Here is a 23,909-nt window from a genome sequence, read left to right as displayed (position 1 = left end):
TCAATGTATATATGATAATGTTGACATAGACAAGTAGGTGAAAATCAACGAGTCAGCAGTTTAGCTGTACCTGACCCTTGAGCCAGCAGGTACTTGATACACATCCCTATCCACACGTTCAACATGGTTCGTCCCCAGTATCACGCCCATACATGCCTTAAGAACTGAAGAGAAAGCACTTGTAATTACCTTATAAAATATATGTTCTTAAAATAATGAACTCTTGCCACTATGCATATATTTTTATGTGCTGCTCAAATGCTGACAATGCTTGTTTTTTACCCATACTGAAAGCTCACTTTCAGTCTAAGCTCAAAAATATCAATGAACTAACAACCCCAAAGCATACATGTTTAGTGAATGAGTGAGTGAGTGAGTGCTTGGGGTTTAACGTCGTGCTTAACAATTTTTCAGTCATACGACTGACCCTGGATCTACTGCTCCCAAAGCGGATGCTCTAACAACTGTGCTATCGGGGCCCGGTCATACATGTATAAGAAAATTACTGTATTTCATATCAAGTTTTGTATGCCAAAATACACTTTCACTTTCAGAACCCCAAAAAAGCATTAAAATGGAACTTTTGATGCCAATACCTAAGATTATTTCTGTAAAGACGGTAATCAAATGTCACCAAAAACACAGCATTTTCTAGTGTTACATTTTCAAGTGACACATCAAACAAAACCTTTTACTTGAAAATGCTAAACTGTAGGCTAAATTCAGTAATGAAAATTAATTTACAAACATTTCTAACAGGTCCAATTTTACCTTTACATAGCATCAAAAGAGTTCAAACTTGAAACTCACCTATTGCTCCACTGTACATACAATATAATGAGATGAAACCTACTGACAAATTGACTGATCGATATATTTGTGTTCAATGCCATCCTAAAGGTACCAACATGCATTTTCAGGAGATGGGTCTATTTTATATGTGCACCTTTTTTATGTGGTTGGAGAAAACCAGACTGCATGTACATGTATAAAACCAGTGGCCTATGGCCAGTAACTTACAGTATTAACTTTCCTCGTGTAGGACATGACTGTTCACACAATGAGCTACTGTCGTTCAGTAAGTATGTTCTCCTATTCTTGCAATTGAGTACCCCTACAACTGTGCAATCTGTTACATGTTCTCTTTAAGAAATTTGTGAATAAAGGTTGTATTTAACCTGGGAGTGTCAAACTTGACATAAACTATAGGTAAACTTGATATAAACTATATGTAAACTTGACATAAACTATATGTAAACTTGACATAAACTATATGTAAACTTGATATAATCTATATGTAAACTTGATATAAACTATATGTAAACTTGACATAACTGTATGTAAACTTGACATAACTGTATGTAAACTTGACATAAACTACATGTAAACTTGATATAATCTATATGTAAACTTGACAAACTATATGTAAACTTGATATAAACTATATGTAAACTTGACATAACTGTATGTAAACTTGACATAAACTACATGTAAACTTGATGTAATCTATCAGTAAACTTGACATAAACTATATGTAAACTTGACATAAACTATATGTAAACTTGATATAATCTATAAGTAAATTTGACACACACTGTATGTAAACTTGACATACACTATATGTAAACTTGATATTAACTTTAGGAATAGAACTTTCATCTAGAATTTAAATGCACTTAATTCCTAAAGGCGGCTAGAATATTATTATAATTATGTTTTGAACCATAAGATCACACGCATATGACGTCACATTACTCATTTATTCTATAAAACATACAGTGGTCATGTGATGTCAGATCAGAAACAGAAGCACTTGGTATCTAGTTCTAGAAAAAGCTCGCACACCATTTGCAACAGTTGATAACATGGCATTGCTCTGAATTTTCCTGATGTGTGTGATTTTTCTTACTTCAAAGTGAGATATGCCAGTTTTACATCAAAGAAGTAAAATTCATTTATTTATTTGATTGGTGTTTTACGCCATACTCAAGAATATTTCACTTATACGACGGCGGCCAGCATTATGGTGGGTGGAAACTGGGCAGAGACCGAGAGAAATCCACGACCATCCGCAGGTTGCTGACAGACCTTCCCACGTACGGCCGGAGAGGAAGCCAGCATGAGCTGGGCTTGAACTCACAGCGACCGCATTGGTGAGAGACTCCTAGATCATTACGCTGCGCTAGCGCGCTAACCGACTGAGCCACGTAGGCCCCTCAAAGAAGTAAAAAGATGTACATTTATTATAATTTGATGTACATTTATTATAATTTGAGTGGAATTAGTTCTGAATACCTCTACCTATGGTACACTCTGGTAGAGCTATGAAACCTTATATTTACTCAGAGTAGTGCACCTCAGTCAGGCACTCATCTTGTGTCTCCTGAGAAAGTACAGATCTACACAAACATGCAGCCTCACCTTTATTTCTTTAAAGGAAAAGACTTCTACAAATCAAAATAGGCATCACTAAACAGGCCACTTAAAACCTATGCATAAATATATCTTCATTTATTCTTTTAGATTTTTGTGAAGAGAGTTAAAGGCATTCAAACATTTCAATTCTAAGATGGGCTTTATGGACCATACTATCCGTGTTTAGGAACTCTGACAGAACAGGAAGCTTTCCAACTCTAACCACGACTCTGACTGTTGGAATAACGTTTTTTACCCATTGGTAAAAGATTACTGATAAAAGATTCCCAAAAATTCCTTCCTTCTGGTGAACATCAGCAAAAAATGTGATGTGACATCAGAGTTCCTTGACACCATCTGTTAGGCTCATAATGTCCACCTTACTATTCAAATATTTCAATGCCTTTCAACACTCTTAAAAAAAATCTGAAAAAAATAAATGGAAGTATTTTTATGCATAGTTTTCAGCTGTCTGTAGGATGAACCTTACTTAACATTTTAGCTTTTCTTTAATAGTAGCCTGATTGTCTGGAAGTTCATCGCCCATGCTAAAATGAATCTAACCTATAATGGTGACTGTGTCGCGTATGTAACTTGTATTCTTGTATATATGGGACTTGGCCCCGGGGCGTGGTTTCCCGTTGTCTTAAATACATTATTTTGAAATAATACAAAATAAATTAAAACTGTTTTCATGAAATCACAGGAAAATATCCTTCTTCACGGACTATGATTATCTTTTGGCATTGTAAAAAGATAATCACGACTCTGACAGCATAATGCAGGCCAACAGACTGCACAAGATTGAGTTAGGCTTTTGCTTATTCCACCTGTCGAATGCAAATCTATTAGTTCCCATTCGGTTTTTGCATTATCGTGTTTTCAAATCAAGGAATGAACAACGCATGCTGTAAATTTTGAAGAATTTTTTTTATACCACAGCCAAAGGACAAACTCAAAATCTCACTAATAGTAGTATTTATTTATTTATTTATTTAATTGGCGTTTTCAGCTCTCTTCAAGAATAGTTCACTCTATTATATGGTGGGAGGAAACCATACAGGTTGTTACAGTACTAGTATGAGTACAACAACAGTTTGAGCAATGACTGGTACGTCGGAACTTATGACAAAAGTTTTCATTCAGCATGTTTAAAACATATTGACATCAGTCTTATTAATCAAAGAACAGCTTGTCTGGGCTTTAAAATATTACCTTGAATGGCTTGATTTCTTGAAAATGATTTCAATTCCCGAGTTGGTACGTCCCTCTCCGATTTTCACTTCCGCACACTTAAATTTCTGGGAGAGAAAACCAGAGAGTCACATGAGATTCTGCCGGCATCCCTCATGTGACATGCATGTGATGGGGTGTGTACAGTTTCACCGCGTGGATCGCTGCCGCCATAATTAAAGTTTACAACTCAATAATACTTCATACGTTATAAACTCTACACTTTTTAAATACAGAATTATAACCTTTGAGAACCTAGCACTTAAAAGTTCAGTAATACCACCTAAACTGAAAAAAGGTTGTGATCTATATTTTTCTGTAAAGTAGTTCTGTATGTTGCAGAGAAAATAAATCTCGTACCTTTCTGCATGCATAATGGCATTCAAACTAAGCAGGGTACGAGGTAGATGCTAACTGTTGTTTACCGCTTCTCTATGGCACATATCTCTTCCAAAATGACATCAGACCTTGACAGTTTTTTTTACGCTTATTTAAGTTTCATGTCCTGACGCTAAGATATCTTTGGCTTATGTGATTTTGTTTGGTTTTGTTGATGTCAGGGACAGAATATGCAAACAAAATGGACTCCCTCACTCCTATTTTACTACTCGTCATTCCTTTAAGTGTGATATGCTGGGTTTCTAACATCGCTTTTAGGAGCTACTACCTAAATTTCGGTAACTTCACACATTTGTCTGAAAACACTTCTGAATTCACACGCTGCCAGGCATCGGTTTGCACGTAATGATCCGGAAGGGTAATAGCTGTGTCTCGGTAACTGGACCATTTGTGATGCAGACCTCGTTCTGACAGTCATGACGGTTGTGAGGTTGCAGGCTCGAACCCAACTCTTGTTAGTCTGGCTGCATTCTTCGGTCAGGAGGGTTACTATGACCACTCTGGTTTCCTCTTTCCATAAATCGGGGCCGCTCGTATGTTGCCCTCATAACGCAATGTGCAAGTAACGATCATGGCAATCAACAATGTAGGCATTAAATCGACATTTCCGTTACGTGCTCGTAGCGTTTTGTGGGCTTCATACAGGTGGGCTCTGACAGCCATTGCTCAGTTACAACATTCCACAGTGCATGAAAACATTCATAAACATTAGGCAAACAACTAAATGAGTAGTATCTTTTTTTCAGCAAAAGGAATTTTCGGTTAACTCAGTGACATCTTTGTAACATCTAAGGTTATGACCCTGGGCTCACTTGCAGTAAAAAAAAAAAAAGAAAAAAAGGGGCTTGTTCTGGTTTGTCCTAGCAGAAAGGCTCTCTTTAGCTAGCCGTCTGGTTCACTATCATTTGATATCATGCAGAAAATTTCACTGACCTTTACAACTCAATCCCATCATCATGTTCAGGAGACACTGATCCCCTGTGTCAGTCCGAAGTGTGATAAATCAAAGCCTTCATCTTTTAATCCAGATGTTTAATCTTTTGAATTGAGCAACATCCCCCTTGTTTTAAATCCAAAGTGCTCAGTAAGATACATGTTGATAGTTGGAAAATTTTTTAGTGAGAATTTGTTTTTTTTTCATTTCCTTGAAATATATGAGTTCATTGGATTTTGTGGTTAACAGTCTATATTTCAAACAACCCGCTTCAGAATTTGCCAAAATTTCGATTTCAAAACATGGAGGACTTTGCTGCCACTTGAAAGTTCAGACGTTTAAATGGCTGTATTACTGTTAAAAGATGATGTACTGATGATGCCTTTATTTTACCTGCACTCTGGATGACTGAGGGAATACCTGTATACCAAACATGTGGGCGTGTTTGAGTTGTAAAGATAGTAAAATTTTCCATGTGGGCTCAAGTAATAGTGAACTCTCGTTCTACGAAAGGAGAGCTCAGATAGCCTTTGAGCTAGTTTGTCTGCCTGATCTCATTAATATTATTTGCACTTGTATTTTTATTAACATTTATCATTGTCATATGTCACCAGTGCGGTCGCTGTGAGTTCAAGTCCAGCTCATGCTGGCTTCCTCTCCGGCCGTAAGTGGAAGGTCTTCTAGCAACCTGCGAATGGTCGTGGGTTTCCCCCAGGCTCTGCCTGGTTTCCTCCCACCATAATGCTGGCCGCCATCGTATAAGTGAAATATTCTTGAGTACGGCGTAAAACACCAATCAAATAAATAAATAAATTGTCATATGACGGAAAACTTGCTAAATATGTTGTAAAACCGCAAGCATACATATATTAACAGGTTAGTCAGCACTGATATCATTATGCTTGAATTCTTCTTAGTTGGGTTGAAGATTTTTGTTTGAAAATTTGGGAGGTTGGGCTATATGTACTTTGAAAATTCGTGCTGAATTACCACAGGCTCTACATAATTTTCTCTGTCCATTATTAAAGGCCAAGAAAAGACTAAAATGAAAGTATACAACAGATGATAGATCATTAAGTACTGTGCAGGGGAAAAATGCGATTTATTTTGTACAATTTTTCCAACAGAGTGAATTCGTTTTAAATACATCAGATTCTTTAGTGGTCTGTGTATGTGGTCCCTAAAGGGTTTCAGTAACATGAAATAGTTTTCTATATGTACATGTATATACATCTCGAATGATGCAATCTAGCAGTCTGTCTGTGTGGTGAAAGCCTAATGTGATGTCACTGGTCCAGATATGCTCCGAAATGGTCACCATAGAATTTAAAGTTTCAAATGTTTTTACTAGGTTCCAAAAAATCGAAAAAAAAAAAAAATAAATCAAAATATTTTTATGGAAAATGATTCATAATCTGTCATCTGACCCATACTTAATCTTTATCGTTAATGTATATCACCATGGTCGATATAAAATGCAAACTCCAAAAATGTCATTTCAGATACAACAGAAGCCCCAGGACCCTGGAGATGGATAGCCTCGAGTCTTCTGCCATTGATCTTGGCTGGGTGGGGACTACGAAGGAAAAGCTTAAGTCTTTCAGGGGCTGTAGCAGGTACATTGTATTCACACATTTTTTCCTGCTGCCACCATATTCTTTGAGTTTCTTCAGCATTAGAGCAAGTGTGGAAAAATATGTTGAACATATGCTGTATTTTATAAAGTACTTTCTTTCATAGTAAAGAGATGTTATTAGTCACTTTATATTAGAAGAAGACAGTGATGCATTCTAAAACGAAATACAAATATGTTTGTATTCAGTTTCTTCCCCTTGCCTCAATGGAAATAAATCATTGTCGATACTCTCTAATGCACATGAAGTTCGCAGGAGGTTAAACTTGAATTTCATCGTAAAGTTTGTCTGCACATGTTTATTAAAATTCCGTGGTTCAGTTGGTTAGCGCACCACCACAGCGTAATGACCCAGGAGCCTCTCACCAATGCGGCCGCTGTGAGTTTAAGCTCATCTCATGCTGGCTTCCTCTCCGGCCGTAAGTGGGAAGGTCTTCTAGCAACCTGCGGATGGTCGTGGGTTTCCCCTGGGCTCTGCCCAGTTTCCACCCGCTATATTGCTGACCGCCGTTGTATAAGTGAAATATTCTTGAGTACAGCGTAAAACACAAAATAAGTAAATGAAACATGTCAAGTCCCATATGTACCACCCGTAATGTACAGGCCGTCATCATAAAGCTTAAACATTATTGAGCATGGCATTATTAAGAAATCATGGCCCATTTGTTCAAAAGTGTGTTAAGACTTAAGGCCAGTGTTAACTTCAGTCCAGATTAAGTATCATTTACTTGTATTAGATTGAGACTGGTTTTGAGATTTAAGCCTGACATAACTTTAATACACTTTTGAACAACTGACCCCAAGAATGATAAATACACTCAAAATTGTTACTGGGATTTGAATATACATTATACATCTTCACAGTAATTCACAGTATCTTTTGTACAGATACAGAGACAAAATGAGATTCCATGATTGATTGATTGATTGATTGATTGATTAATTGTGACTAATTACATTATTCATTCAGGTCTACAATGGCAGTGATATTTATACATGTTACCAGTTATAGGTAAACATCCAGCCATTGACTATTAAGGTACTTATGCTAATTCCTCAAACTTTTCGCATCTGAAAGAGCAATTTTTAGTGCAATTTATGTACATTTTTAACTCGATTTTGGTTACGAAACTACATTGATAGGATCGGGCCATTTCAGGGCTTCACAAAAAATATAATTTTATCAATCAACATAGAATAATGACTGAATAAACGTCTTGCAAACATGCGAAAAGGTTGAAGATTTACAGGTAAATATGAACTTTGCCATGTGTGGCGATATGCATACCGTATCGGTGAACGTTAAAACTGTGCACCAAGGTCCCAGAAGCAGTAAGCCTGAGGGGGTCTGTGGTTTAGTCATGAAATGATGATTAATATTTAGTCGGTCTGTTGTACATTTCAGCCTCAGTGGTAGGGTTTCTCATGACAATAAGCAGTTTGTGTTTCTCTGCCTCTATCATCGCCTTCTTCCTCACATCCTCAAAGGCCACAAAATTCCGAAGTCGTCAAAAGCAAAAATTAGAAGAGGATTTTAAGGAAGGTAGGTGTTTCTATTGAATATTTGATTTTCTTGATTCAGGTTTAGGAGTGGCTTTATTAAAGGTTACTTGGTAAACAAAGACAGCCAGTCCTTAATACAGTCATAAATAAACTTGAAAAACTGAAAGTTTAAGAACTAAATCTACAACTAAACCTATAATATTAGTAATCTAGGTGCTTTCTCGCTCAAGGGCTCAGCTTAAATAAGAAGATAAGCCAAACAATGGACAGTGGTATACGGTGAATCAGGCATGGTGTATATTCCAGTGAGGCAGCACACAGTGTTACTGTAGGTTTACTACAAAGAGTCATCAATGTGAAATGATCGAAACACTTTTGGAAACAACATTCACAGGCATGCAAAAAATCCCGTCATGTACTGAAAAAAAAGTTTAGTATTTATTTATTTATTTGATTGGTGTTTTCGGCGTACTCAAGAATATTTCACTTGTATAACAGCAGCCAGCATTATGGTGGGAGGAAACGGGGCAGAGCCCGGGGAAACCCATGAGCATCCACAGGTTGCTGGCGACCTTCCCACGTACAACTGGAGAAGAAAAAAAAGTTAAGTAATCTACTGGCGTGGATATTGTAGAAAATAAATATTAGGAAGCTGTAGCAAAAAAAAGGAGGCAGCTCCCATGTGCAAGCTCCAGGTAAGCTCATGTTATGAACAGGTCGTTTAAACAACTGTTCTTTAAACAAGTTATTTACATGTTTATACGGTATATATATGAATTAAAGATCAACCTGATAGAGGTTGATCAGCAACTTTATGTGATGTAATGCATCATAAATAATTCTACATGTAAATGTGAAGGCAAATGGCTTTTTTTTAGGTATAAATATTTTGTATTAATATTTGACATGTTCATCGTAGTTATTCTCAGTTTGTAACAGGTGAAACTGAGCATAGAAAGTGTTGTCAGCACGAAGAGCGAGATGTCAGTATCACCAAGTACTGTTCATACACACACCTAGTTTATGCGTCATTAAATACCTAGCTTAAGCTGGCTTCTTCTCCAGTCATACATCGGAAAGTCTGCCAGCTACCTGCAGATGGTTGTGGGTTTCCCCTGAGCGCTGCCCAGTTTCCTACCACCACATGCAGAGCTGGCGGCAACGTATATGTGAAATATTCTTGAGTACTGCGTAAAACACCAATCAAATAAATCAGTCAATCATGAAAATCCCAATCCTTCACAGCATCACTCAATCACTCGCTCCTGTCACTTTCAGGTGGGCAGAGGAACTGGATCCAGGTGTTCTGTAATGGCAGCGCTCCTGCTACCTTTGCCCTGGTGTATGTGATAGATGTGGGCAGTGTGGAGACAGTTGTGGATTTTCGCGCCCACTATGTGGCCTCATGGCTGTCCATGTCAGTATTGGGGGCTGTAGCGTGCTGTAACGGAGACACATGGGCGTCTGAGATCGGCACTGTGCTCGGGGGAGGGTCACCGCGGCTCATCACAACACTTAGCAAAGTCCCTAAAGGTAATTGAAAACCCTGCTGTCTCATTGAGATATTGTGAGAGAGGAAGAAAATCTGACGGCAGTGGCACGGTTAAGGTTTTCTGATCATCTTCTGTCTAATGAGAATACAGCTTGGTTAGGGTTAAGGAGACAGGAAATGCTTGGTTTTTATTTCTTACTATGAAGTATATGATGTGACCTAATGTACAAATGTGCATGAAAATGACTTTTAACTACAGTTTTTTCCTAAGACCCCAGGGGTCATTCTGGAAATTAACTAGCCTGCTGCCTTTATATAAAATACAGAAGTTATTAAAAATATGCCTGCAAAATGGAATTTTTTTCTAATTTATTTGGTGTATCTTTCTTCATTTCCTTTAAAATCATACTGTTTGTTTTTAGTTTTATAGTACCTTTTGACGTAGCCTTTAGGCTTTAATATTTTGATTCCATGTACATGTATGGGGACAGTACGATCATTATTAAGGTTGTTGTCTGGGTGCCCAGAAGGATTTTGATCATTGAGTACAATTTGAGGCCTAGAATGCGTAGATCTGACATGTGTTTTCTGACCTCCAAACAGGTCTGTTCATTAACTTGATTGCATGTTATATAAATTATTCTTTAGTAGGATGTAGAAAACATAAGTCAAATAATCTTTTAAGAAATATTTTTGTGTTTATTGTTTTTAAAACTTTTTCTTAATGTTCATGTATTTTTTTTTTTCCCATTCGGCTTTCATTTGTTTACTTTCAGGCACTAATGGTGGTGTGACATTAGTTGGACTCCTCAGTAGTCTGTTGGGAGGGTTAGTGGTGGGCGTGACCTATTATATTACCCTCCTCCTTTGCACAAAGTCCAATCATCTCTCAGACAGCCCTTCTCAGTGGCCAATCATCTTGGTGGGCGGGGCCAGTGGTTTCCTAGGCTCCGTGATTGACTCATTCCTTGGTGCTACATTGCAGTATTCAGGTTTGTAGTGCACTTTAGGACTTTAGGATGAATTTGAGTATTACCCTAATTCCTCACGGCAATTTATACACATTTATATTTAAATTTTGGAGACAAAACTACAGTGGCTGTATTGGCCAATTTCAGGACTTCATAAAGAGTATAATTTTATTAGTCTTCACACAATGATGCCTTCAAAATATGCTTGAATAAACACTTTCCAAACATGCGAGAAACAAGGCCAGAGCATGCATATGATTTGTAGCATTCAGTTAATCACATCATCTTTATAATGCGGCTCGTTGGAATAGACTTGTCATATTTTCGACACTCTTATTATATCTCATATCTCACTCTTTTTGAAAAAAACTAAAGCTGGCACAAAAACCATCTCTGAACGTAGGGAAATGTCTATGAATGAAGGCATTGTTTGCTTGAACTAAGAAAATCTCGGCAGAAAACAGAATGGTGCAGACTGATCAGTTAAAAACGCTGGGTTTGTCACTATAGCGACCACGGTTTACCAAGCTCAGGCAGTTTGCTACACCCTTAGCAAGATCCAAGAAGACGTATTTTCCCCAAAAATCCTAACATTGATGAAAACTAGGCATAAAATCAACAAGTTAAAAAAATACCCCAAAAAATAAAAATAAAGAAGAAAATAAAAAAATTCTGGTATAATTTTCTTCATTTGACTTAGAAACATAATCTTTGTTTTAGATATTCATTTCCCTGTATCCTTTAACTGTTTTTGACCATGGAGACATGGTTTTCAATTCTGAATCCTTTTTCTGGTTTTCAACAGTCCATACTTGTCATAGCATCAAATGAAATATACTTGAGTACAGATCAGTTAATTTCTAGATTCTCTTTCTCTGACCATGCTGACTATTCTGATATCACGATGCGTTCATTGTTTGTATGACTGGCGGGGCCTCTGTGGCTCAGTTGGTTAGTGTGCTAGTGCAGCGTAATGACCCAGGAGCCTCTCACCAATGCAGTGGCTGTGAGTTCTAGTCCAGCTCATTCTGGCTTCCTCTCCGGCCGTACATGGGAAGGTCTGGCAGCATCCTGCGAATAGTCGTGGGTTTCCCCGGGTTCTGTCTGGTTTCCCCCCACCATAATGCTTTCTGCAGTCGTATAAGTGAAATATTCTTGAGTACGGCATAAAACATCAATCGCAGAAATAAGATAAATAAATGTATGACAGACCTGAGCAGGAAATTTGTAGATTCCCTGTGCAGCTCTGAGACAGATGCGGTGATGCGTCAATCCTGGCATAAGGCAGGAACTTTGTACATTTTCTCAATTCTTACTCCTGGTGGGATCTTGGTGCTGGGCATTTGCCCAGTTTCATAAAGGCGGCATACAAAATTTTTTTTTTTTTTTGGGGTAAATTTGTTGTACGATATTTTGTATGTCACTATTACTGTACTATTTTCCCATGTGTGCGATTATCATAGACGTACGACATCTTTGTGAAACTGAGCCCTGGCCTTTTGCACAGTCTAAGATTCATTGAAGCACTTGTCTTCCACCAATACGGTATGCATATGTGTTCATACCCGTTAAAATGTTCATCAGTAACTTGCCAAAAGTTGCTGGTTTATCCTAAACACACATATTTCCTCCACCGATAAACTGACCACCATCATAAAAGTGAAAAATTCTTGAATTAGGGCATATAACAGCAGTGAAATAAATAAATGACATGAATTTGTGTGGCAGGTTATTCCGAAAAGAGGAAGTGTATTACGGAACATCCTGGTGAAGACGTTCATGACATCAGTGGAGTGAGGTTTCTGGACAACCACAGTGTGAACCTGGTCTCCTCAGTCCTCACAGCTCTGCTCACACCGCACATGGCTTTCTGGATCTGGGCTAACCTCCATCTTGTCACAGGAACAACAGGGGTAGGGACAGTCTGACAGTGTGATAACTTGGGGGGTGAGAGGCGGGTGGAAGGGTGAGCAGGATCATCAATTGGAAGTATGTAGATGGCTATGATTGTCATGTGATCTTTTGCCAAGCTTTATTATAGTGACTGACTTGGCAGAGAGATCTGTTTTTGATTTGGGAACTTCTGGTAATTCACTATCTTCCCTCGAATTCCTGTGTTCCCTTGAATTCCTGTGTTCCCTTGAATTCCTGTGTTCCCTTGAATTTCCATGTTCCCATGAATTCCCATGTTCCCTTGAATTCCCATGTTCCCTTGAATTCCCTTGTTCCCTTGAATCGCCATGTTCCCTTGACTTGCCATATTCCCTTGAATTTCCATGTTCCCTTGAATTGCCATAGTCCCTTGAATTTCCATGTTCCCTTGAATTGCCAAATTCCCTTGAATTCCCATGTTCCCTTGAATTGCCATGTTCCCTTGAATTCCTGTGTTCCCTTGAATTGCCATACTCCCTTGAATTTCCATGTTCCCTTGAATTCCCATGTTCCCTTGAATTTCCATGTTCCCTTGAATTGCCATATTCCCTTGAATTTCCATGTTCCCTTGAATTCCCATGTTCCCTTGAATTCCTGTGTTCCCTTGAATTCCCATGTTCCCTTGAATTGCCATATTTCCTTGAATTGCCTTAATTCCCATGTTCCTTTTGACTTGCCATATTCCCTTGAATTCCCATGTTCCCTGGACTTACCACATTCCCACGACTAGCTGTCGTCGACAATTGCATGAGCATTTGCAAAGTCTTGTTGAAGCACACTAGTTTTGCACCAACATGGTTTGCATATGTGAGTCTCACATGTGGCAAAGGTTGCAATTAACTGTAAATCTGACCTCGATATTGAAAAATTCTTGAACATGGCATTAAACAGTCTTTTCATTTTGGTGGGAAAGGCTGTGTGATTTCTACGTCTCTCTGCGTGCTGAGCACATGCAGAGGAATTCAGGAAGCACTAGCTTGGCTAGTTTGATCATTTTTAGAACTTGGTATTCCAATTTCGTTTGTTTTAGGATGTTGTAAGGTGGACTAATGGGACCACATTTTCATTTTTTTTTCTATATCGTACACCACTGAAATAACAAATCAAACTGACTTCCAAGAATTTGTTCATAATATTTTTATTTGATTTTATTTATTTGATCGGTGTTTTACGCTGTACTCAAGAATATTTCACTTATACGATGGCTGCCAGCATTATGGTGGGAGGAAACCGGGCAGAGCCCGGGGGAAACCCACGACCATCCACAGGTTGCTGTCAGACCTTCCCACGTACAGCCGGAGAGGAAGCCAGCATGAGCTGGACGTGAACTCACAGCGACCACATTGGTGAGAGACTCCTAGGTCATTACGCTGCTCTAGCGTGCTAACCAACTGAGCCTCGGAGGCCCCCACCGTTCATAATACAAAAATATTGTTGAGCAATGTAGTTAAATATAAGGTCCAGTGGAATGTAAACATTTTCTTCTGCAGTATGTTACACACTACTCAGTTCTTTTATAATGATTACTCATTTAATATACAGTGACTCCATGCCTTTTTGACATTATTACAGCATAAGTTGTATTAAGCCAGGTTTCAGTTTTAATTGAATGGCTTCTCGTTTGGTGCCCTGTTTACATGTAGCTATAGCTTTAATGGCATGGTAATATGGTTACATCGGTTAAAGGTTTCTTGATTGATTTATTTATTTGACTGGTGTTTTACACAGTATTTCTCGTTTCATGCCCGGGGCCTCCGTGGCTCAGTCGGTTAAAGCGCTAGCGCAGCGTAATGACCCAGGAGTCTCTCACCAATGCGGTCGCTGTGAGTTCAAGTCCAGCTCAAGCTGGCTTCCTCTCCGGCCGTACGTGAGAAGGTCTGTCAGCAACCTGCGGATGGTCGTGGGTTTCCCCCGGGCTCTGCCCGGTTTCCACCCACCATAATGCTGGCCGCCGTCGTATAAGTGAAATATTCTTGAGTACGGCGTAAAACACCAATCAAAAAAAAAAAAAAAAAAAAAAAAAAAAAAAAATCGTTTCATGCCCTGTTTACATGTGGCATTATTGGCATGATAATGTGAGTACATGGATTAAAAGTTTCTTGTTTTGACATAAAGTTCAATCAGTGCTTTACATAATGAGATTCCCATGTTTTAAGATTCCCTGTTGTTTTTAAGGGCTTATCTTTTGGTGTAAACTTTGGTCTGTGCTTTATTAGCATTCCTTTGTAATATCATCACATGGAATATAATTTTGTTTGATGTGAATTTTGTCCGGCGCTTTATTGATGTTGTAGTAGGATTGTTCTATTTAAGGTTTTCTTGTTTGATGGCTCATCATTTGATGTAAATTTTATTTTATTGACATTGTAATGGTATTTATTTATTTATTTGATTGGTAAAGTTTTACGCCATACTCTAGAATATTTCACTTATACGACAGCAGCCAGCATCATGGGGGAAGGGCAGAGCGTGGGGAAACTCATGACCATCTGCAGGTTTCTGACAGACCTTCTCACATACGACCCACAAAGGAAGCTACCATGAGCTTGACTTGTGCTTATAGTGATCACATTAGTGGTTGTAATATCTTTGGGTTTGTGTCCCTTTGTATGTAGGTGGGTCATGGGGTCATTTTTCACAATGCCCAGCTAAGGGGAATAATGGACGAAATGTTACATTTCTTGTAATTATGTGTAACTCACACACAAACATTAGTTATGTGTATCTGGTCTGGAGTAAGACTAAATATGCCAGTTTGGTCCCACGTACCTCCTAAATGGCATTTGTGATAACGACAGTTTCGTTGGCCTAATGGTAACAGCATTGGCCTCAGAGTTGGGAGACTCAGGATCAAACCTGGGTCTGGTCATATTGAAGTCAAGGGAGCTCAGCACTGAGAGGTCAGAGCAAGGAAACAAGACTTTGGCTTGTGCTTTGGTGGTGACAGCACAATAACAGCATGGACTCGCCCTGCTACAAGAAGACACAGTAATTGACTGCAAACACCTTATGACTGAAAAATTGTTATAGGAGAAGAAAACACTTAGCTGAAAAGAGCACATTTTTTTTCTATCTGGTGGTGCCTGTTGCATAATTTTGCAATTTTTTCTCGCCATACATGTAAAGCCTGAAAACAGCAAAGCTGGCACAAATCGCTGAGTCCATCCTGTCCTCCTTCTTTAACACCCCGTAATTTATGCTGGGGGTGTGTTGCCTCTCAGCCAATGAGAGTCTTTAAAACTGCCAGCTTGTTCGTGTAAACTTGGAACCTACGTCCAACATTCCGTTTTCCCGATCATCAAGTGAAAAACGAACTGAATTGTTCGCTACATTCCGGGAAGAAGAGCTCTACCGGAAATGTATAAACTGCACTTCGGCGGTTTCCGACGGCAGTTCTCCTCCTAACGCAGAAGACTTCAGGACTAGTTCCTAGGGAAAATAGAGTCGTCCACAGCAGATTTTGGCGCTGACTTTTATTTATAATTTATCAACTTACATATTAAAATTTTTTTTATGGCATGCACCCGCTAGGAAATGCATACTTTTCAATAGTATTTGTTTGATATTTAAATTTTCTTTGACAAGGTGTTGGTATAGAGTGTGAGATTACAAGGTTTGTATGTATGAACCACAACCACTGATTTGTTAGCGTACAATGTGCTTCCATGTTTTTGATGTACATTCTAACATTGTTGTGAAGCCTCCTTGGCCTAGTGATTAGCAGAAGCCTTTCACTAATCCGATGCTGTGAGTTCAAATCCAGCTCATGCTGGCATACTTTCCGGTGGCATGTGGAAAGATCTGGCAGCAACCTGCAGATTGTCGTGGGTTCCCTCTTGCAGATCCCGGTTTGCTCCCACCACAATTCTGGCCGCTGGAGAACAGTGAAAAATTATTGAGTACGCTGTAAAATCCCAATCATATGAAGAAGTACATCTAACTCTGCTTTTGACATCAATGTTATTATGTACATGTATTGAAATATTGCAGACCAATAAATCAAAATTGTTATCCATATACACATTCGGTAATATTACTCTGCCAGCTGTTATATGCCTCTGAAAGAAGTTTTTTGTGTATACTATATTCACCCTTATTCTATGATCATACATGTGTGACTATTTAAAAAGTTTTAAATAATCAATTTGTCCTTCCAGCCCAAGTAATTATAGTCAAGGGTTACATATATGATCAAACTGTACTTTGTAATGTTGTGTTGCAAAATGTACCAAGCTGTATTTAATACATGTATGTGTATTTGTAAGAATTAAGTTTCTGTATGATGCGAGGCCTTGCATTAAAAAACCTTTGACTCCCTTTGACTTGTCTGAGAGCAGTAATCAGAAGGTATATATATCAAGCTGTCATGTTTCTTCAAGGTTAAGTTTATTCCATTTAAGAATAGCATTGTATGTGTAAAATTCTTGTCTGAGTGGGCTCATTCCACCCGTAAATATGACAAACATTATACATGTATACACAAAATTCTTGTCTGAGTGGGCTCATTCCACCCATAAATATGACAAACATTATACATGTATACACAAAATTCTTGTCTGAGTAGGCTTGTTCCACCCATAAATATGACAAACATTATACATGTATATACAAAATTCTTGTCTGAGTAGGCTTGTTCCACCAGTACATATGACAAACATTATACATGTCTTACAAAATTCTTGTCCGAGTAGGCTTGTTCAAAGATTATACATGTATATACAAAATTCTTGGCCGTTCAACCAGTCAATGACTCAGCTTTATGTATATGAAATTCTTGTCCTTGAAGACATCCTCACCCAAAACTATGACCCAGCATTATATGTATGGAGTTTTGAAGTACAGTGTAATTAAAATACCAATGAAGTAAATGAATAAAGAAAAAGATGGCATTGAAACTTCTTTTGTTGATGCGTCAGTGTGTCAATCTGAGCTAGATATGCTAGAATTAAGTTTTTATATTCCCAGTGAGAACTACAGATCATCAATTAAATGTTATCATATAGCTTCATGAAATAAAGCATGGTGATAAAAGCTTCACACTGGAAACATTGTATAAGCTGATCACTCAGTAGTTGTCATTTTGGCATCTATTCAAGTGAAACAAATAGGCTCAAAGATGAAGTAAGGCTCATACGATGCACATCTGAAAATTACATTGTAATATACTCTTGTTATTACTTTTTTTAAAAATACTTTTGAAAGAGAGTTAAGTGCCTTCGATTTTTTACAATTTTGTCATGAGCATTATGAACCATGTATCATGCTGGCTTCTTCTCTGGCCCTATGTGTTCCAGCAACCTGCGGATCGTTGTATAAGGGAAATATTCTTGTGTAATGCATAAAACACTAATCAAATAAATAAATGAACCATGTAGCCAACACAATAGATTCTCTCGCTTCACAAGAGGCTTTTTCCATTACAAATTATTGTTGAAATAGCCGTTATCTCCCATGAGTAAAAAAATTACTTAAATAGTGATAGTGTTCACAAGTATGTTGCATGTAAGTAAATATATAGAAAACATGATAGTGCGTGTTGCTGGCTGGGAGGCCCATGACGCAAACCTTCATACAACTTCAATTGATTGCATTTACGCATGTCCAAAGCATTTAACGATATGAGTAACATTTAACAAGATGAGTTACAAGATTTAATGCAATTTATCTTGCAATGCTTTCCTCTTTCTTTTTTTTCTTTTTTTTAATGTGCTTACTTTTGAGTTGTCTTTTCCTTCAAAGATAAAAAAAATAGTATAATGATGGAGGTAGAAAAAATGTATTCTAGTTTATACCACCTCAGTGGTATTATTAAATATTTTGGTTGACATCCTGGCGTCTGAGCTTGTTCACGTTCAGTCTTGTTCATTGTAAACATTCACGACCAGTCAATGAAAATATTGTGCACATTGGTAGAGTTGTCTCCCCTGATGCGCACAACACATACTATATAGTTCTACCAGATATGAGACTACATAAAAATACCGTACCCATTAAGCACTAGATCATGCTACAGGAAGGGAAAACAGCCGGACTTGTTTATCAAAAGATAATGATATATTCTTTATTATTAAGGATGATTCATTAAGCAGTTTAAATATACATGTACGTCTCGGAAGTGTGTCAAATTCAACTTTCTATTTTTAACTTTAGGCAGTTTTACTAATGGCAAACCTATTACTTCTAAAAAGGAAGACAACTACTGTGTAACGCCACATGCAGTAATGTAGCGAGAACATATGAGACCAAGGAGAGATACGTTTCACTGTTCTATATAACCTGTTCTTTCAACATGAGAATAAAAAACATTCAAAATAAAAACAAACACGGAACAGACGCCGTTAAAACTCACGCTCAGATTTGAAAACTAAATTATATAAAATTCCTTAATATGGTAGAAATCATCCTTTAAAAATTTAACTACAGCATCGCTAAGACAACGCTGTCAAAATATATGGAGTCAAGTATGCAGGACACCCGCCGAACATCGGCAAGTCAATATCAGAGTTGACATGGACATGTTTGATGCCTTTACTGGGCATCGAATGGAACAAACTTGGGTGCTATGCCTAAATCGAGGATAATACTACGTTTAAACCAGAAGTGTTATTCTCTCAAAAGAGCCCATACGTCAGAGCTCTAGGTTTGTTGCCTTTTACGACGAGCTTGCCACGAGGGTTTAGGTCCTATTCTTTTAGCCCTGGAGAAAAAGTTATGATACACTTTACGTTACGTTGTAGGCCTGTATGAAATGCGTGTGATGTATTTCAAAAAGGGTGTTTGGACTGAATCTACTGTATAGGCGTAGAAACAGAAATTCACATTGCCAATGATTGCACAATGATAAGACATTATATAAAGGTGAAATGTCAGGGTTCTCCTTCACTGATGAAAGTGATATCTCACTGGCTTCGCGTCTTGTGGGTTATCATTTTCACTTCTCTCTTGAAAAATATTTATGATATTTAACCTTCTCAATGCAATATCCTCTATATGTTTCGACCTTAAAGGAGGAAGTTGTAACTTCCTCGCTTGGCGTTAAGCATGAAGGGATAGTGCTTACTTTCCTTCGGTAAGGCGTCCCAGTGAAGCAACATAAGATGAAAGAGCTTTGTAAATCCGTCCTCCAACTTGAAGGCACATTACATGCACTCTAAGGATTCCTTCGTCGTCATATGACTGAAAACTTGTTAAATACATTAAACCCCAAGCCCTTACTCACTTACTCTATTTTATTTGATTGGTGTCTTTTTTTTTTGCCGTACTCAAGAATATTTCACTTATATGACGGTGGCCAGCATTGTGGTGGAAGGAAACCGGGCAATGATAAAGTACAATATTGCGATAAAACAGTTAGTCATGTGCCATAATGCAATACGATACGCAAATACGATTTTGTGATAGCTAGTTATGGATTATGCTTGTTATGATTTGCTGTCGCGCTAAGTGATGATAAACTGGTAGAAGATGTAGCACAGAGAAGATCAAGCATCGCTCTCACGTTATCCCATTGTGCTATCGCTTTTTACTACAGCAATGTGGGTTCTCCGTGGCTCAGTCGGTTAGCGCGCTAGCGTAACCCAGGAGCCTCTCACCAATGTGGTCTCTGTGAGTTCCAGCTCATGCTGGCTCCCTCTCCGGCCGTGCGTGTAAAGGTCTGCCAGCAACCTGCGGATGGTCGTGGGTTTCCCCCGGGCTGTGCCCGGTTTCCTCCCACCATAATGCTGGTCGCCGTCGTATAAGTGAAATATTCTTGAGTACGGCGTAAAACACCAATCAAATAAATAAATAAATAAATAAATCAATAATACCTATACCACCTGTAAAACAGCTCGATAGATGGCCTATTCCGAACCACCATGTAAGCACGTTCTAGTCAATTTACCTCTCCTGAAACTGTTGAGAAATACTTTCATTTTTTCTTTCATTTTAAGGATATATTTATCTAAATGTGTGAAGCCATATATTTTCTTTCGAACAAAATATTTTGCTATGTAAAAAAGATATTTTCTTTATTAAGGAAAAACAGTTACATTCAAGAAAAAAGTCACTGTATATATCGTCTTTACACCTGGGATATGCAATATGGTGAAGAAACGGTGCACTGCAAGATTTATGTCTAAACACCCATCTAAAAAGCAATATTTTTACACTATCCCTTTATGATGTTTCTCAAAATTTTGCTATATTTGTTTACCTGACCCCTTTATTACAGGTACGATGTATTGTGAAACCATATTTGGTCAACCCTGTGAGACACGGCTATTGTTACATTACGCTTAAGAACGAGCGCTTCATAAGGTCTCCCGTGTCTCTCCCCCGCGCCCGTGGTCGGTAAAGATATTTAAATTCGACTTGAATCTAACCTTATTGTATAGTTTACGGGCGGAAAAGATTACATCGCAGCTCATAGTTACAGTTTAAGATATGAAAGCACTGTTTTCATTGCAGTCATTCGAACGCTAACCAATAAGACCGCAGGCTTAAATCCAGTTCTCGATGGTGTTTCGGTTACCTACAGAAATGTGGCAGTTTGTGCCCCAGTGGTTCCTCAAACCCATAAACCGGAACATTAACGGGAAAAATGTATCCAAAAGGAAAAATACCCTGTAGATGAAGTTCACAAAACTCTCTGGACACGGTCTTGAATTTCTAGGTCAATCCAGAGAAATCTGATTTCACGAGAACACCACAGACGACGGGAACCATCAACGCCGTCGGGTGAGGTTTCCGGAGCCTCAAACAGGGCGAAACGAAACCATTTATACAGCACCGTATTCTCGACTGTATACGAAGATGCGGTTCATTTGCAGAAGGCTGTGATTAAGGGAATCCCATCAGTAGCTGGATTTAAAAAAAAAAAACACAGAACCTTGCTTCATATTGTGCACCCAGTCATGTTTATGTAAGTCGAATGTTGAGATTTGACGGAATCAAACACTTGGTGTATACAATGACTATAGTCTATTTCTATTAGCCAGTCGCCTATACTCAGCTATCTTTAAAATCTGTCATACTCGCTCCCAAAATTGCCTTTAGTCCGTGACAGCACAAACTCTGCACATGGATTATGTCTGAAGTCCATACTCTTGCAAGGAAAATGAAGTTAGAACAATTTTCTAAAGTCCGTCAGCTCGGTTCGACGGCAAGAACACACTGCCTTGGATGACGTCATAATTATTCAAAACACCAGTGACAAGCTGGATGCCATAGACTGAAGCCAATTTTGGTAGCGAGTATGGCCGTTGTTACAGACAGATTAATGTAGGCGACTGGTTAACAGAAATCGACAATAGCTTCCAGTACACATCTTTCTCTCTACTGCGTAAATACCCATGCAAGGTAAAGCCGAACATTGATATATTGTAGGAAAGGAAACCTCACGATCATGCCCTGAACTGTACAAGCACCATGTTAGAAGCCCACAGCTGAGATTAAAGAAGTCCCAATGACGGAAGGAAGATAAGCGTCATGTCCGACATTCATATACCGTTCGTAGTCCGTAAAGGGCGTTCCAAGTCGATAAGCGCAAGATCCATTTCCAAAACAACGTTTAACACTAGCTCCCAAAGACAAAAGGGAATGTAAGAAACTATACAAATAAGAAATAAAGCCGGTAACACACAAGAGAGAAGCACAGCACCGTAACCTAATTGAGCTGGACAACAGTGCAAGGCAAGTCTTTTACTGTTGCATGTATCCAGTTAAACTATGATCTGAACGCTTAGGTTGGTGGAGTTGTATGTACAATACATTCTGGCGGGAATGTTTTTCCGTGGACAGTTAGAACAAAACCCCGATCCAGGTAAATTGACAAGAGGTCCTATTTCACAGGTAAAGTTTGACCATTTGTCAGCTATTCCACTGTCGTCGCTGCTCGGGTTTTATTCTACGAACCATACGTCTGTTAATTATATTGCAGTAATGAACAAACAATCCTGTCAAATGTCTACATGAGGTTCCAGTGGCTACCAACCAATCGTTCATTGTAGATGCGCTGGACAAAGGGGTGTACTAATTCAGTGCGCTAAAAATTGGAGTGACATCAGCCTGCGATAATCCTCTCTTGTAACTTGACACCATCCGGCAGTTTTCTTCGCAGTTCAGTGCAGATAGGTTACAGTCCATGTGTATATGCTAAGGGCTATCAAAATATCATACATGCTTGACATGGGCCTTTATGTACATGCACATGATATACAGTGTTGTCCGCACTTCCCATTTAGTACGTAAAGGTCATCCAAAGTAGACCATACACAAAGTCAACATATTCTGGTAGTGACATACGCACTTCTTTAATATCATCATGTGTTCTTTAATAATTAGGTACACTTGTACCAGTACATTTATAGGATTTCATGCAGGATGCAACCTCAATTGTAAAATGTCAACACAGTTAACACAGAATGAGTATTTGTATACAAGCAAAAGCGATGACATGGCGTTAAGATTATACTGCCAATAGACAAAGTTATTTATGACGATTGCACGGTTTGAAATGACGTTGAAAAGCTTGCATATGAACGAGGACTGATTTGCCTTAGTGTCACGTACTCTTACATATAGAGTACTATCTCAAGTCTTTGGTAAACCCAGTTTGTTGATCATGCATACAGAGACAAAAATAAGGGAAAACATAAATAGGGTAAAAAGAAATATATTAAAATAAATTAAAAAATAAATATACTTGGTCACAAAAAAGGTATTGGCTACACATATTAAAATCTGAGCGTTACAATGGAAATTCAGAACTGATGCACATGATTGAGAAAGTTGGTTGGTGTTTCATGTCGTACTCGAGAATATTTCACTTACACGACGGCGGCAAACAATACTGTGAAAAAACCAGACAGCTAGAGCCAGGGGGAAACCCAAAACCATGAGCAGGCTGCTGTCAGACTTTTCCATGAGAGGAAGCCAGTATGAGCTGGATTGAACTTCCAGCGAACGCATTGGTGAGACGCTCATAGGTCATTACATCGCGCCCACACGCTAAAAACTTCAGTTCCCTTATCTAAATTCCCTTCATCTCCAAATACATGTAGTTAAACATAAAATGTCAAAATATCAGTCCGCGCAGTGACTAATTTCCAGAACACAATTGGTATACAGGAACAGTAACTTTAATATCTGGACATGCTACCCTTTCTACGATTGCTGTGTATATATATGGTTGAAAACAGGGGCGAGTTTATAAACGACTGAACAGAAAAAATAAATTAAAAAAAACAAAACAAAAAAAAACAGGCTTTGGTAAAGCTTATGTCTAAAATGAACATAATGCAATTGGTATATTTAACATAAAAAACAAGGAAAAGTTTGATCATATCAGCTGAGAATATGTGCACTAATGAATTTGTTTCCGGTCCAATGGCACTCTTTTGAAGGGTTTTTTTTTAG

The 23,909-nt window shown here is 38.3% G+C and overlaps 1 protein-coding gene across 1 annotated transcript; it reads left to right on the top strand.

The window, feature by feature from the left end:
• Positions 1-4,221: 4,221 nt before the first annotated feature.
• LOC135477888 (transmembrane protein 19-like) lies at positions 4,222-12,639 on the top strand. Its single transcript, XM_064758097.1, has 6 exons — positions 4,222-4,325; positions 6,484-6,597; positions 8,020-8,157; positions 9,396-9,650; positions 10,386-10,601; positions 12,309-12,639. The coding sequence occupies exons 1-6, from the start codon at positions 4,229-4,231 to the stop codon at positions 12,506-12,508; spliced, it is 1,020 nt and encodes a 339-aa protein (XP_064614167.1). The 5' UTR covers positions 4,222-4,228; the 3' UTR covers positions 12,509-12,639.
• The last annotated feature ends 11,270 nt before the right edge of the window (positions 12,640-23,909 follow it).

This window comes from Liolophura sinensis, chromosome 11, assembly GCF_032854445.1.
Source record: "Liolophura sinensis isolate JHLJ2023 chromosome 11, CUHK_Ljap_v2, whole genome shotgun sequence".
Lineage (NCBI taxonomy): Eukaryota > Metazoa > Mollusca > Polyplacophora > Chitonida > Chitonidae > Liolophura > Liolophura sinensis.
This window is presented reverse-complemented; position numbering and strand designations above follow the sequence as displayed.